General features: G+C 41.1%; 1 protein-coding gene across 14 annotated transcripts in view; it reads left to right on the top strand.

The window, feature by feature from the left end:
- sorbs1 (sorbin and SH3 domain containing 1) overlaps positions 1–13241 on the top strand; it is a 79503-nt gene extending 66262 nt beyond the window's left edge. For 10 of the 14 annotated variants that reach the window (XM_045719243.1, XM_045719288.1, XM_045719249.1 and 7 more), the window contains 9 exons: positions 1810–1856; positions 2128–2242; positions 2687–2812; positions 3095–3289; positions 3526–4074; positions 4843–4941; positions 5558–5742; positions 6075–6181; positions 8257–13241. In XM_045719243.1, the coding sequence (XP_045575199.1) occupies positions 1810–1856; positions 2128–2242; positions 2687–2812; positions 3095–3289; positions 3526–4074; positions 4843–4941; positions 5558–5742; positions 6075–6181; positions 8257–8324 (1491 nt within the window). In that variant the 3' untranslated portion in view covers positions 8325–13241. The remainder of the gene's footprint in view (positions 1–1809; positions 1857–2127; positions 2243–2686; positions 2813–3094; positions 3290–3525; positions 4075–4842; positions 4942–5557; positions 5743–6074; positions 6182–8256) is intronic. The other 4 variants (XM_045719267.1, XM_045719282.1, XM_014199432.2 and 1 more) reach the window with 4 other exon arrangements.
- Positions 13242–16745: the final 3504 nt, after the last annotated feature.

The raw sequence follows: 16745 nt of genomic DNA, 5'->3' as shown, positions 1-16745 counted from the left end.
GGCCAATGGGTGACTTTAAGAGAGTATAATGGCTGTGATAGGAGAGAACTGAGGATGGATCAACATGGTAGTTACCCCACAATACTAACCTAATTGACAGAGTGAAAAGAAGGAAGCAGGTACAGAATAAAAGTATTCCAAAACATGTATCCTGTTTGCAACAAGGCACTAAAGTTATACTGCAAAAAAATGTGGCAAAACAATTAAATCTATGGCAAGACCTGAAAATGTTTTTTTTATCAATGATTAACAACCAATTGGACCGAGCTTGAAGAACTTTGAAAATAATAATGGTAAATGTTGCACAATCCAGGTGTGGAAAGCTATTGGATACTTACCCAGAAAGACTCACAGCTGTTATCACTGCCAAAGGTGATTCTAACATGTATTGACTCAGGTTTTTCATTTCTTATGTTAGAATTTGTCTTCAACTTTAACATTACAGAGTATTTTGTGTAGATTGTTGACAAAAAAAATGACAAATCCATTTTAATCCCACTGTAACTACAAAATGTGGAAAAAGTCAAGGGGTGTGAATACTTTATGAAGGCACTGTCGTTATGAGGTTGGGAGATTGGGAACCTATCTGGGCTAGCTAAAGCCAACTTCATCAAATTGCCAGGTGGCTAGTAGTATTACAGAGAAATAACAACAACCCAAAATATTTCTGGGTAGTTTACATTTTTTAAACAGTACAGATCTGAGGGGCATGTGACCCTGTGGGCATGACTCCTCTAACTACAACGATTTAAATATATTTACATCATGATTTGACCTTGCTTGCCTGAATATGGATGAATCAAGCTATTGTGATAGTAGTTGTAGCTATAAACACATTCCAAGGTTCAACATAACACTTTGTACAGGTTAGCACAATATAGGTTCTACAGTTTTATTCACCCACTATGTTTGTGATTTACCGTCTCAACATACCTTTTTACAATACCATACACTTCCAAAAAGTTTTTAAAAAAATGTTTTATTTAACCTTTATTTAACTAGGCACGTCAGTTGAGAACAAATTCTTATTTACAATGACGGCCTACTCCGGCCAAACCCGGACGACAAAGAGTATGCTCTCTACTCTATTTTCAGGGACCAGCTAAATAAATCTGCCAAAAGTACTGTATGTCATCATGATAAATCTGCCTTTCATTCTGTTTTCCCTGACACACACATTTACTACATTTTAATCAGCCTGCCTGCTCTTTTGGCATCTGTTTGACACAGTAGCTCAGTATTTACCACCACCGTACAGAAACAGTCACATGAGTCGTTTCATTCCTGTCATTGCTAGAATATTCTCAGTGGATCAGGGACACTGAAAGGGCACAACTAAAAACCAGATGAGCTCAGAAGTTAAATTTAGCACCCAAAAACATTTAAGCATTTTAACTAATTACCGTTGTATGTGACCAGTACAAATTGTTACTCTGGATTATATGTTTGTTTTTATACATTCGGGAATCATATTATGTTATTATATTATTGTTAATTTGCAGTGCTTTATATGCTTTGGAGAAGAAAACAAATGTTTATTGCAGCTTGACATGAACAAGAGATTTTTTTCATGTGCCTCAACTTTTATGAATAAATAATGTCTTACTACAGGATATAAAGATATACTGTAAGCACCAGCAGTAATTCACGTGAACATAAATTGGAAGATTTGTGTGAACCTCGCAACCTGGCATGCAAGGCCAGCCTGAACTGAATAACCAATGTTCAGTACATGCCACAGGGCATGGGAGTCCAGGCTCCTTTATCCATCCTTATTTTCTAACAGTCCCTGCTTTGTTTGTTTTCCAGAGAACTCCAGCCCTGGCTCGGTTTGACTTCAGAGCGGAGACTCTAAAGTGGGTAAAACTCATTGACGCACATATCATGAGTGATTTCAAGAACATGCACAAAATACGTTAAGCTGCAGCGAAATATAAGCCTTGGTGTGTGACTGTACAATATAGGCATTAGTGTGACTGACTGGTGGTTTATATTCATCTCCACTCTCACATAGCAATTTACACGTGGGTAGACCTCAAAGTCTTATAGTGAAATGTTTCATGTGGTTGATATGTGGTCATATTTCTGCTTTTGTCATATTGCTCATATTTTTAATCTCTTTTTCAGGGAGTTACCATTTCAAAAGGGAGACATTGTGTACATCATTCGACAGGTGGATAATAATTGGTTTGAAGGGGAGCATCACGGCAGAGTCGGCATCTTCCCACGGAGTTATGTTGAGGTGCAAACACTTCCAATATTGTAACTGAAAATGAACTCTGACCTTTTTGTTACTAAATGGAACTCACTACAGTACGGTACAGACTGATGTGCCAAATTGACCAGTCATTGCAGTGTTATTATGACACAAGTCAATTCTTCAAGGTTATGACACCAGTCAGTTGAAAAGTTCAACCGTGGAAGAGGCCCATGATTGATATTCACTGGAGTCGTGTTCAATAAGAAGAAACTGTTTTGAAACAGGGAGGTGCCACCTTGTCCATGGAAAAACGCAGATATTTGTTTCCTGTTGCAAAATGTTCTACTACAGTGTTCCCTCTTGAGTGTGACACTGTTACAGTACCTATCATTGACTTTGACTGATTGCCTCCTGAACTTGACACTAGATCCTAACATTGACATTGACCGATGTGTATTTTGGGCTTTGTGTGTATGTTTTCTCCAGCTCCTTCCCCCCACGGAGAAGGCCCAGCCAAAGAAGAGTGCCCCCGTGCAGGTGCTGGAGTATGGAGAGGCCATTGCACGCTTCAACTTTACAGGGGACACGGTGGTGGAGATGTCTTTCAGAAAGGTAAAAAGAACTAGGTTTTAAGGGTATTGAGGTTCGGAGCAGTTGTAACATTTTTGTTCCTTTTTTTACGTAATACAGACGGAAATCACAAAGTATTGCAACATAGTACCGTCATAGTTTCAGGATACAGGAAATACAGTATGCTTATCAGAAATCTTGTGTGTGCTGATGGTGTTTAGTTTGTGCTTGCTTTAATGTTATATTATGTTATCTTATACAGTATAATGGTTTGTTATATCATGCATCTAAATGAGCTAACGGGATGCCAATGTGTGTCTACAGGGAGAGAGGATCATCCTGATTCGCAGGGTCGATGAGAACTGGTACGAGGGCAAAGTCTCTGGCACCAATCGTCAGGGTATATTCCCAGTCACCTACATAGAGGTGCACAAACGACCCAGAGTAAAGAATGGATTGGATTACCCAGACCCCCCCATTGGCCAATCACCTCACCGCAGCCTCAATGCTTCCCCTCAGGTAATGACACGCTCCACACACACACACTCTCTTGTATAGCTGTATGTCCAGGAATACAACAATCCTATACACTCCAAGTTTGTCTCAGTTTTTTTTGTTTACTTTTGTGGACTAGTATTGTATTTATTTTAACTTTATTATTTGTGTTTTGTTTATTCATACTCATGTCTAATGTTTAATCTTTCCGTTTCTGTCCCTCGTCCTCCTCTCTCTGGATGGTCATTTTGGTCTATAAGCTGAACCGTGTCCGTAACAACCGGCTCACCACATCCCCCCTGCCCCTCCCCCGCCGCTCTGTGTCCCCCGAGGTCCATGCCATCTCCTCTGAGTGGATCTCCCTGACCATAGGGGGTGCCAGCCCCCCCACTGCCCCCACCCCTCCTCTACCCCCGCTCCCCTCCGTGTCTTACCGCTGGGGCGAGTACCTGCCCCCCTCCAAGTCTGCCAGCCCCGTGCCCCCCATCTACGGCAGCCCCTATTGCATCTCTCCCATGGCCTCCCCCTCCGCCTCCCCCCTGCCCCCGCCCTACCCGCCCCGCCCTGGCTCGGCCACCCCTTACCTCACCTTCACCCCGCCCCAGGGGGAGGACTTCCTGCTCTCCCCTCCCTCTCCTCGTCTGTCCCGCAGCCTGAGCCCCTGTGGAGGGGCGGGCCTGGAGAGCTGGTTGACAGGGGCCAGCCCCTTGAGCATCCTGGAGAGGGAGTTGATGGAGGGGGAGGGGACAGAGGGAGACAGGGGCACTGGCCGCGAAGCCCTGGGCAGCTGGCGAAATAGCCCTGCAGAGGTATCTGATCAACTGCATGGTGTGCAGTGTTGCATCTCGGGCTCACTGTGGTTAGAACTGGAGTTCTTCCCTCCATGAGCCACAATAATAGGATGTTTCTGTTGTCGCTGCCTCTAGATAGATAATTGTGCAATAGATAGTGAATGACGACTAACTGTAATGTTGACCTAAAGTTGACCTTCCTCCAATGCAGTCAAGCAGAGCTTAACGACTCCTGTGTCATATTTTGGTCTGCATGTTTTTTTTTGTGTGTGTGTGCGCTACTAACATGCACATGTTTGAGTGTTAAATTGGGTTTTCATATGAAGATTTATCTCAGGTGTTTGGAACGGAAACCATGTTTGTAATGTGTTGAATGATTCAGAGGGGTTGCAGATTCTTGACCCCCACAATTATACCATCATATTGGAAAATATTGTCATAGAGAAGCCAATTTGATTACTATTTGAGGATTAAGACTGGTTTGTGAACAATCTGAAACAAATGTATGAATGTTTTTATAGAAAATAACTTTTGTTTGAGAGATATGTCTATGGATTTTTCTAACAAACAGTGTAAATTGACTTCCACTACGATTGTATTTACAGCACGCTGTTGGAAATGAATTACATCTTCCAGACATCACCCAGTGGGTACACACTGGTTGAATCAACGTTGTTTCCATGTAATTTGAACCAACGTGGAATAGACGTTGAATTGACATCTGTACCCAGTGGGGAACTCCTATTTGTGAACCATAGAGTCTAATGTGTGTGTTCCTCTTAACAGCTGGTGAAGAATGATAGCGACTACCATGGAAGAACCTCCAGAAGCCCTGTCATGTTGTTTGACATCCAGGCCAACAACATGAATGCTAACTCATTCACGGTAAGGTGCTGATTTGCCTTTTGTGGGCGACGATAATGTTTGAAAAGTGATATGTCTGGTATTTCTGGATAAGAAATATGTGGTGGGGATTTATTTATCATGATCTATGATGATCGCTTGCTTTAACTCATCACTGTTAATTTAACTGAACTTCATCACTTAACTAATCGTTTATCCTAAACCCCAACTCAGCTACAGGCTGTTACTTTGAGTTTCTGTGAAGAACAAGTCAATAAGATTAATATGACAGCATTTTTGCATGACCTTGCTGTCATCTTTTCCTCCCCACTAATTGTGCATATCATCTTTTGAATAGTATCAGACATGAACTAATAGTTCATTGTGACTGTGTTCATTCTATATGCCACTCACTCTAGTGTCTTGCTCTTCCATGCTTACCCCTCGGCCGGACTCCACCACCATCTCTTCTGGTGTTTCACGACTTTCCTGGTTTTTCCTGGTTTCTAACGGATCCCTCCCTTTCTGCCTTGCTACTCACTGGACCTCCTACCTCCCTCTAACTCCCTGCCCTGCCCCTCTACCCAACTCCTTCATCTCTCCTTCTGGGCTGACTGGGAATTCTCTCTCTGACCTCTGACCTGACCACTGTCACTAGGAGGCGGTGTGTAATGAGATCATGAATATAGCCGAGACCTCGGTGAGGTACTGCAGCACCCTCTCCCCCCACCCCAATGACTCTGTCCTCCACAGACTCCACCCCAGTAAACAATCTCTCATCATTTCCCAGCAACCCCAGTCCCACAGTAGCAGCCCGGAGCCAAGCCGTCTCAGCTGTGGAATGTGAGTATGGCCGTCTGACGTCTGTCCCTACGTCTAGTCTGAGCTCTGGATACTCTGGTTTCTGTTTTACTGTTGTACTCTGACTTAAGGCCCCAGTTCAACCGAGTCATGTTCATTAGGGCATGCCACGGAAAAGAGTTTAAAATGCTTTGCAATAGAAAGCTAAAATGAGTCCCAGTAGTCGCTCCCTGTTTCAGTTGGTTTTAATCCATTTGGTGTCTATTGAACACTACCCTGGTCTTGTAAATGCATCTCATATTTCTTTTTTGATACTATGTCTCTCAAGTCCTTTTGTGGTTGTAGTTCTGACTTCATGTAATGTTATCCTACAGTTTCCAGGCTTTGTACAGTTACGTGCCACAGAATGAAGATGAGCTGGAGCTGCAGGAGGGAGATCTTGTCAGTGTCATGGAGAAGTGCGATGATGGCTGGTTTGTTGGTATGTGCCTGGGGGCTCAGGATGGATTCCCCAAAGATATGGTCATAGTCACATTCATCCATATAGGGTTACAGCAGAGTGACAGCAGAGTGACAGCAGAGGGTAAAACTGCCATGTGGGTAGTTTCTCAGAAATGTGCATATAGAGGAGGTTCAAACACATCAGGCTCTATTTTCGCAAACCTAACACAATGGTCAATCTTAGCGCTGGCAGTAGCGCTATAGGTTTTGGGGTGTGTCTAAAATATTTGAGCTATTTTCACAACCGGAATTATTGGCGCAGTAGCAGGCGGTAGCTGAGTCTTGATGAATAAACAAGGTGTGGGTGCGTCGCGGCTTGACACCTCACTGGCCAATCAGAACGTGCTCAATGGCTAAATATGTGGTCACTTTAAGTTGTGTATTTACGGTCTTTTATGTATTGCGTTGTCATCAACTCCTAGTTTGTTAAATAGCCTCCCCCATATTTGCTAAATATGTTGAATATGTTTGCAGTCCACATTGTTCAAATTGCATTGCTTCAATATGGAAATACATTGTTTTGTAGGGGCTGTAGGGGCTAGGCCTACTGTAAATTGGACATGGACATGCCAAAAGTAGTCAATAAGCAAGATTAAATTCACTAGGTTATTGATGAGGACTAAAAAGACAGTGCATAATTCTAATAAAAATGGGGCTATGTCTAAATAGTTACAGGCACCATAATTACTCCCCGTGGGCTTATAATACAGACAAGGCAACTTAGACAATGGAGGGTTTTACGCACATCCAAACTTTTCACAGGAGCTGGATAAAGATTGAATATAAAGAGAAAGGGGGAATGTCCACTCTCACTGTTTATACACAGGAGGTTGGTTGGTGGCACCTTAATTGGGGAGGACGGGCTCGTGGAAAAGGTGGAACGGTATCAAATCAATCAATTACATGTTTCCACGTGTTTGATGCCATTAAATTCGCTCAGTTCCAGCCATTATTATGAGCCATCCTCCCCTGAGCAGCCTCCACTGGTGCACACCTAGGCATAAGGGCACTTCGGCAGGAGGCATGGATGTTTGTCCTATACATTGAGTATTGTTTATTAAATAGTATACAGTAACCCTACAATAGGCCTAGTTATAACAAACATTTAGCCAATCTAGTATTTTTGGGGGGGGGCTTCAAATATTTATCTACACACATTGCATTTGCATTTCAAAAATGCACTGTATGTTCGAGCCATGGACAAATGGATATTGCCCGGACATTATAATAAGATTAGCCTACCATTGCCATTGATATAGCCTGTTAGTGGCTTTGCCACGTGGAAGGTAAACAAATTAACAGGCAAATAGCCTAGGCTACAAGCATATTCTGCACTAAGCACCGCGATTGGAATTCCTGCGATTGGACAGTTAGGTCCAACAGATGAAAGTGTAAGACACTATTTTTTTTTTAACAAAATGATCAAGGAAAAACAATAAGCAGTCTATTGTAATAACTTGATGTTTCTAAACAGACTTCCTACAGTCACTGACACCTTTCATTCGATGGGAATCTCACATAGGCCTAATGTGTCCTAACCTTTCACAGAAGCTGCATGGACAAAAATAATGTCCAATATGAAGAAATACGGTAATGGCAGTTGACTCTTTTGCTGCTGGAATATATTTGAATAAAACATTGGTTATAGGCTACTGATCAGGCTACTATGCGCCTCCGCTGACAAAAACGATGCCATAACCAATTGGATTACTGCTAAAACCAGCTTTTAGTATCTTAAATATCACCAGTAGCGCTACTTGAAATTGGCATATGTTTTTAATGACACACATCAAATATTTCCACCCCTTCCACCACAGCGCAAGCGAGCTGATATAAGACAGGTCAATTACGAACCCTGGCGCCATAGCAAAGCTCTGGTTTTTAACAACTCGAAATTGCCAAAGAGCGTTCGTTTGGCCCAAAAATAGAGCCCGTAGAGTTCAAAACGTATGCGTTTATGTTTATATACTCAATGGTAGTGGTTGCTATTATATCACATAAGTAGGCACATTTGATTGCAAAGACTAACAAATGTTGTTGTTGTTTCGTTCTCAGGTACCTCGAAGAGGACAAAACAGTTTGGCACGTTTCCAGGAAATTACGTAAAAGAGGTCAACTTATAACCTGTCAACAAACATTTATAGTGTGAGGAGAACCTAGCTCTAACCCTTGGTTGCCTGTTGAGTGTTGGGAAATAATTACTATTACTATTGACTGTTTAAATTAGGACAGTCATTTAGTCAAGTGAATACGTTTGTCTAATGTAAGTGATCAGTTTGGTCTGAGGTATGTTAGTGTGCATGAGTTGACGATAGGAGAAAGCTAGCTGTTGACACTCTGCCCAATCATCAGCGTGGTGTACACATACCCTAACCACGTCCTGCACAGTACATGGCTGAATTTATCATATGATATTCTGACAATGGAATTTTTTGTAAAACAATTCAATGTCACACACTGCGGTATACACTGAGTGTACAAAACATTAGGAACACTTTCCTAATATTGACTTGCACCCCCTTTTACCCTCAAAACAGCCTCAATTCATCGGGGCATGGACTTAAGGTGTCAAAAGCGTTCCACAGGAATGCTGGCCCATGTTGACTCCAATGCTTCCCACAATTGTGTCAAGTTGGCTGGATGTCTATTGGGTGTTGGACTATTCTTGATACACAAGGGAAAGTATTGAGCGTGAAAAACCCACCATTGTTGCAGTTCTTGACACACCGGTGCGACTGTCACCTACTACCATACCCCGTTCAAAGGCACTTCAATCTTTTGTCTTGCCCATTCCCCCTCTGAATAGCACACATACACAATCCATATCTCAACTGTTTCGTGGCTTAAAAATCTTTCTTTAACCTGTCTCATCCCCTTCATCTACACTGATTTAAAGTGGATTCAACAAATGACATAAGGGATCATAGGTTTTCCCTGGATTCACCTGGTCAGTCTGTCATGGAAAGAGCAGGTTTTCCTAATGTTTTGTACACTCGGTGTATATTCTTATACAGTGGGTATAGTACTTGCGGTGTGTTCTTGTTATTTGTTAACTACTATACGAAGTATTTTTGAAGCACATGAATGTCTATCTATATGAGGGGGCAGTAGCAGAGCAGTTTATGGATCAAGAGAGCGGTTCTTATAACCTCCATGATGGATCAGGAGGGCTCAAATGTGTAGTTGATGCACTAAGAGAGATGGGAGCTGTTATTCATCAGCTACCTTTCAGGACCTATGTTGGGAAAAGTATTTTTATTTAACTTTGAATGCAGATATATTTGAAGGTTGACATGACTTGCTAAGCCGTCTAGAAGACATTTTTTCCCCCTAGTATAACCCAGTAACCAGTAGTGTTTGGTTGGACATACCATGAATGTACCAGCCTGTATGTGATGGGACATACTTGGACAGTGTCCAACAGACCATATTCCTTGGTTTAAATTAAAAAAAAACATTGACCTGACAGCGAACTTAAAGAAACAAATTTATAGGCCTGCTATATTGTGTATCATCGTGGAATGGCTTGATTTTGTTAGCTCAGAATGCACTAAAAGTTAGAAAGCTATGTTTGTGACAATGTAGTCTTGTAGTCTTTATACAAATAGCAGAACACTCTTACCTCAATGTAGTCCAAAAGCTTCCAATGCCATTTTAGTATTGCCTCTGGTATCTATTCAAGGTCTGTACTATAATTCGAGCACGTTCATCTGCATGATAGAAATCCCAATGATCAAACATATTAGCTAAGCTTTCTGTCAGATGAAGTAATGAATGCAATCAGGAAGACTGGCAGTGCTATGTATGTACCTGATGAAGATAGCTCGTGTGTGTATGAGCTAATGAGTGAGTGAGTGTGATCTTCTGTGATTCCTGTGAGGTAGCTGGTGGCAGACAGCTGCCTAAACTAAACTGGCTCCAGTGGAACCACAGGACAGGCGTGGTATGCCACCTTTTTTTTAAGCACTTAACTGTATCAATAGCTAGGTTTCCATCCAATTGGCGATAGATTTGAATGTGAATATTCGACAATCCGCATAAAAACAGTATGCACATTTTCCCACCAGAGATGTGTTTGAATCAAATTGACTTGTTGTGGAGAAAAGGCTCTGCGTGATGACGTAGCGCACATAAATATAATTTTTGCGCTTAAATTCCCATGCCCCAAAAAGTGAAATGTGTTTCCATCGCATTTTCAACGCTACTGATGGTTTTGTCACAAGAATGTTGTGTTATATAGAGAATATGCCCACTCTGGTCTTGGCACGTGCGCTTTTAGCCAACAGTTTGCAGATACAGTGCGAGTAGGCTAGCCTACATGATGTGATTATTTTAATTGTCAAACAGCAGCCAAGCATCAATTATCATGTCACTAGAATATTTATTGGAATGGAGCATTAAGCTCATCTCCATGCACTTTCACCACCCTGTAAAGTTCATCATAACTTATTTAATCTATAGCCTAATAAACTGCATGCTTTCCAGAGTTGTAGTGGGACAACCACACAACATGTCACATGACTCCCAAGTTAACTTCGATATGATATTATATCAATATTTTCTTATTAAAGGTTACCACCGGCATTTCTCGCATTATTAATTTGACTGACAAAAAAAATAAACATTTGGAAAGTTTAGCGACAAATTATTTTTTATTTTATCGGACATGTAATTTTCTTCGCTTAAAAAGGTTAGTGCCATCATTATGTTGAGGTCTAGGCACAACAAGAAAAACATGACTAATTATCTTTGAGCTGGACTACTCCCTCAAGGAAGGTTGCTTTGAATTCGGATATCAAAGCATCGAAGCATCTCCTGTGAGGAGATATCAAAGCATCTTCCTGTGAGGACAGAGGTCCCCAATTTGAAAGCTTCATCAGATTTGTAAACTGGTAAAAGGCATGCACCATGTCAGAATACTGTATATTCTGAAAACTTGGTAGATTGAAAAAAGGATGCCTTGTGTTGTGGCAGCTCTACTTTCTTCTCTCTTAACTTGGTCATATCAACTTCTTCCTCTTTATGACTAACTGCTATGTGTTCTTCAGCGAAATCCTAAATGTCATGAGTGACAGTCTAGGTTCACTAGGCAGTATAACTTAAATTAGAGTATATCAGTAAGACTATCAACATCTAACTAGTAGTATTACCTTTTTTGTTTATCTAGTTCCTGGAGTGATACTGATTAAGATTATTTATATGTTACATATCTTTATTTTTCCACTTGATGAAGTTAGCTACAGTAGTGCAGTGATGATTAGCATTGACCAGATTGGGACGTGGTTTGGAGTTATTAAGTGGCTACCCCCTATCATGTTACCTTGTGAGATATTTATTCTACAATGAAGTACAGCTCTGCCTGTTTACTCATTTGTCTGTTGTACTTGAAAGGAATAGAAAGCTTAATTCTGTCAAGCTGTTACAATGTTTGTCATTGACATGAGACAATACAACACTCAAACATTCAACATCGTTTATCCCTAGCTTTTTTATAGCCAACAGCCAACATTGATGAGAATAGTCTTGTGTGACAGTTGTTTTTACCAAACCAGTTACATTGTGCTGAGTTTGTCTCTAAATCATTCATATGACTATCAAGAGGTATTTTGCGGCAACAGTGAAGCATAGATGAGGTGTTCTACTCACAGGCAGCCGGTGGTAACTTAATTGGGAAGGACGGGCTCTTAGTAATGGCTGGAACGGAATCAATGGACCCGTATCGAACACATCAAACACATGGTTCTTATGTGTTTAATACCATTCCATTTACTCCATTCCAACCAGTATTATGAGCCGTCCTCCCCTCAGCAGCCTCATGTGGTTCGACTGTATGGCCATCCATGTGTTTTTGTAAGTAGTGTTTCTTACATTTACATTTCCCCTTGGTCTGCTGTACATAACTGCCATAATTTATGTTTCTGAAGGATAATCTGAGTGGTGGCTGTATTATGACTCAGCTGTGAGCTGTTTACCACATAGAGATACAGTATAACACAATGTGTTCTATTTAATGATGTGGTTCCCCCATGCTAGCACTTGCACTATAGATACTACCCTTCTCCAACACAGACATCCGAAGTCAAAACAAAGCTTATAAAGATCCAGGGACAATTTAATAAGGAAAGGTCTGTTCCATGTCAAACTGGCTGCTTGTTAGACTATGGCAACAAGCAATCACTCTTCTTGTGGAATCGTATGATAGCCTTACAAGTCCGTGTAGAATGTTGATGTGATAATGTGCTCCGTGAAACATCGCAGGATGTATGAATGTATGATTGTGGAGTACTGTATACACACATTATGTAAAAAGGATCAGTGCTTTCAGCTTGAATGAACATGTAAACCATTAAACAGCCTGGCACAATAAGGATTGTAAATATGTATAATAAAGAAGTATGGAATCCAAGTGATGGGAAAAGTCACATATAGCTCTATCAGTTGTTCCAGCTTATTTACCTGAATGATTTTTTTGGGGGCAAAGCACAGAGTGAAGAGTTATTTAGCACAGACAGTTTGATGCATATGAAGTAACATTACGCTGCCATTTTGTGAGGATCGTAATGCCTTATTTCAGATACAAATTGTGCCTAATTTTCATTTGCTTTTATTGATTATTACAGAAATGTATCCATATGTCATATTTAAGGATATTACTATTGTTTTTACCATTAGATTTAGTCCTTGATGGGAGAATACATGTACTAAGTACCACTACTGTACCAGTACCTTGACTAAAGTGTAACACAGCTTCAAATAAATTATTAATAATCAAGGCACTTAACCCTCATTTGCTCCAGCGGTGCCGTACTACTATGGTTGACCCTGTAAAACAACACATTTCACTGCACCTATCCGGTGTGTGACAATACTAGATATATTATTTTCTTTAGTTTGCCAAGATGCACAACCTGCAACAGGTTTTGTTTGTTTGCTTTTTTTTTTTGCAGTGCTGTTTCAGTGTCAATATTAAAATGAAGACAACACTATTTACTGCTGTGATTTTGGTATTATGCAATATTTAATAAACTATATAAAGCATCCTGAAGTACCATGTGTCTAATGTCATGTAATAGGTCTAACTTTGAAACAACTGAAGGGTTAAAAAAAAATGTTTTTGGACTAAGCTTAGTCTGATCATTTTCTCACAAACCCATACTGTACACAGAACAGACTCGCAGACGCAGGTATACTCCAGAGAACCTGAGATGTCATGGATAACGCTGATTATATAATCAGTGCAAACTCATTTTGCCACGGGGGCCGCATTCGGTCTTCCACAAGGTCCGAAGGGCTGCACTGAAATGTTTTTATATTTCCTCGCTGTCAAACTGTAGTGCTCTATCCATCATTTTTTAAATTTTCAATACTCCCTGACTGTCTATATTTATTTAATTTGGATGATTATTAGTGAGCTGGACACAGTCAAGAAACTGTTTAAATGTAGGTCCATTATCATTCCTACACAGTTTAGTTTGTCATTCTAATAAAGTATATTGATTATATTGGACCCCTTAGTGGGCCGGATCCGATCTGTGGGCCGTATGTTTCACATAAATGATCATGGAAAAGTAAACCATTTTGGCTACAGTGAGGCTGACACCACCAACAACATCCCAATTGAACCTCTGATTTGAAAGTGATCAATACAGTTCAAACGATTTATATTGCTTTGTTAGGCCTACTCGATCATGCACTGGGAGGCCCCAATACAGTAGGCCTAGTAGGACAGTTTCTGTGTAGGGCCTACATTAATTTGCTTGTCTACTATCTTACTCTTAAAATGTAAACTTTTTCATAAAATCATGAAACTTGTTACACTTGCACAGTTTGGGGCCCTGAACATTTTCAAATATGGAGCCATCGCAAAAAAAAAAAAAAACATTTTCCACCATAACCAAATAATGTATTTTGCATCATATCTCCTGAACCAAACATTATAACATAGAAAATGTAATGTCTACGTTTTGATGGTCAATGATTACAACGGTGCCATGTACAACATCATAAACAGATTATTATATAATGGTGAACTGCCATGGGAAACGTACGTAACAGAATATTATTTCTGTGCCATACAGTTGTCTACTGCTGCCGTCTTTCCCCTAGCTGTGAATGTAGATACTGCGTGACATGACACTAAATTCACGGAACACAGAAAGGCCTTTGAAATTGTCTGGACCCAGGGCCTTTGTGATTTCATGGGCACGTACAGTGTACCTCAAGTGCTTGTGGGTGCCAAATGCCACTCACCAATCCTCAAATTATATTTCAGAAGAGAACATTTCCATTTTGGAGCAATTCACAATTCTCGTTTATGATTGTAGTAACAGTCTAGATAGATAACATCAATCAAGCTCATTTTGAGATCATGAAGAAAGGAACAGAAAAGGAGAAAATCCTTCCACAAATGATGCATTGGTGCAGCACATCAAAATCAATGAATACAAATGTTATTTAAATAGCCCTTTTCACAACGATTGTCATGGAGTCCTTAACAACAACCCAGCTTAAACCCCCAAAGAGCAAGCAGCAGCAGCAGCAGCAGCAAAGGAGAAACAAAGAAAAGATGGACGGAACCTCCTTTAGCTGTACAGAGTAGAAGGTTGGTGTCACGTCCTGACCATAGTGAGTGTTATTTTCTATGGTAGATTAGGTCAGGGCGTGATTGTCTGGTTTTTGTATGTCTATGTTTTGGTTCTAGGTTTGTATTTCTATGTTGGTGTTATTTGGCATGACCTCCAATTAGAGGCAGCAGGTTGTCGTCTCTAATTGGAGGTCCTATTTAAGTTTAGGTTTGTCCCACAGGTGTTTGTGGGTGATTGTTCTTTGTGAGGTTTATGTTCCTCCAGCGTCACGGTTTGTTGTTTTGTATTTACCTAAAGTGTTAATTGTTGCATTCGGTTTCACTGATTTAAATAAAACATGTGGAACTACGAAAACGCTGCATCTTGGTCCGCTCTTTCAAACAGCCGTGACAGTTGGAGTGCATATGACCATCTAGGCCAGACAAATTGTCAATTTAGGCAAGATAGTATGGTCTAGTATACAGTATGTGACCAAGATTCAAGGCATGGATGACCAACAAGGTCATAGTAGATCAGAGTGTACAAGACCCTCTAGCCAGAGAGTCCACATATGCCGGCAAAGATCGACTTCATCCACATTGGGACATAAGTCCATAATGAGTCTATATCTGGGCCTTCTGTGTGACATTGTGGCTAAGCCATCGGAGTCATAGTCTCTTGATGGGCATGGGTCCTGAGATTCTCAAAAGGTTCTACAGCTGCAACATCGAGAGCATCTGGACTGGTTGCATCACTGCCTAGTACGGCAATTGCTCGGCCTCTGACCGCAAGGCACTACAGAGGGTAGTGCGTACGGCCCAGTATATCACTGGGGCTAAGCTGCCTGCCATCCAGGACCTCTACACCAGGCGGTGTCAGAGGAAGGCCCTAAAAATTGTCAAAGACCCCAGCCACCCCAGTCATAGACTGTTCTCTCTACTAGCACATGGCAAGTGGTACCGGAGTGCCAAGTCTAGGACAAAAAGGCTTCTCAACAGTTTTTACCCCCAAGCCATAAGACTCCTGAACAGGTAATCAAATTGCTACCCGGACTATTTGCATTGTGTGCCCCCCCCCAACCCCTCTTTTTACGCTGCTGCTACTCTCTGTTTATCATATATGCATAGTCACTTTAACTATACTTTCATGTACATACTACCTCAATTGGCCCGACCAACCAGTGCTCCCGCACATTGGCTAACCGTGCTATCTGCATTATGTCCCACCCACCACCCGCCAACCCCTCTACTGCTACTGCTACTCTCTCAACCCCGCTACTCTCTCAACCCCGCTACTGCTACTCTCTGTTCATCATATATGCATAGTCACTCCATATCTACATGTACATACTACCTCAACCAGCCTGACTAACCGGTGTCGGGTATGTCGCCTCACTACTTTTATAGCCTCGCTACTGTATATAGCCTGTCTTTTTACTGTTGTTTTATTTCTTTACCTACCTATGGTCACCTAATACCTTTTTTTGCACTATTGGTTAGAGCCTGTAAGTAAACATTTCACTGTAAGGTCTACACCTAATGTATTCAGCGCACGTGACAAATAAACTTTGATTTGATGTGACATTTAGGCAACCTGTCTTCTTGTATAGCTTACTGTAGGGAATTTTATTCAGTCAGAAGATGCAGCAGACTCTGTTGAGACATCCATTGCTGAAAGACTCCATCCCTCTCATGTCATTCTAGACAACCCAGCAACACTCCAAATCATACAAGAGAACAGATTTGACATTGCTGTTGTGTTATAGGTGGACATTTGTTTTGATGCTGTTCTGCTCAGACCTCCAAGTAGGAGGTGTTGGGAAAATGCACAATGACGTTGTCTAGAGATCTTACAGCTGGGGAGAATACAGTGACAAGAAAAAGTATGTGAACCCTTTGGAATTACCTGGATTTCTGCTTAAATTGGTCATCAAATTTGATCTGATTTTCATCTAAGTCACAACAATAGACAAACATAGTG

The sequence above is a fragment of the Salmo salar genome, chromosome ssa01, assembly GCF_905237065.1.
Source record: "Salmo salar chromosome ssa01, Ssal_v3.1, whole genome shotgun sequence".
In the NCBI taxonomy this organism is placed as follows: domain Eukaryota; kingdom Metazoa; phylum Chordata; class Actinopteri; order Salmoniformes; family Salmonidae; genus Salmo; species Salmo salar.
The sequence above is the reverse complement of the archived record's forward strand: the minus strand, read 5'-3'. Positions and strand labels throughout refer to the sequence as shown.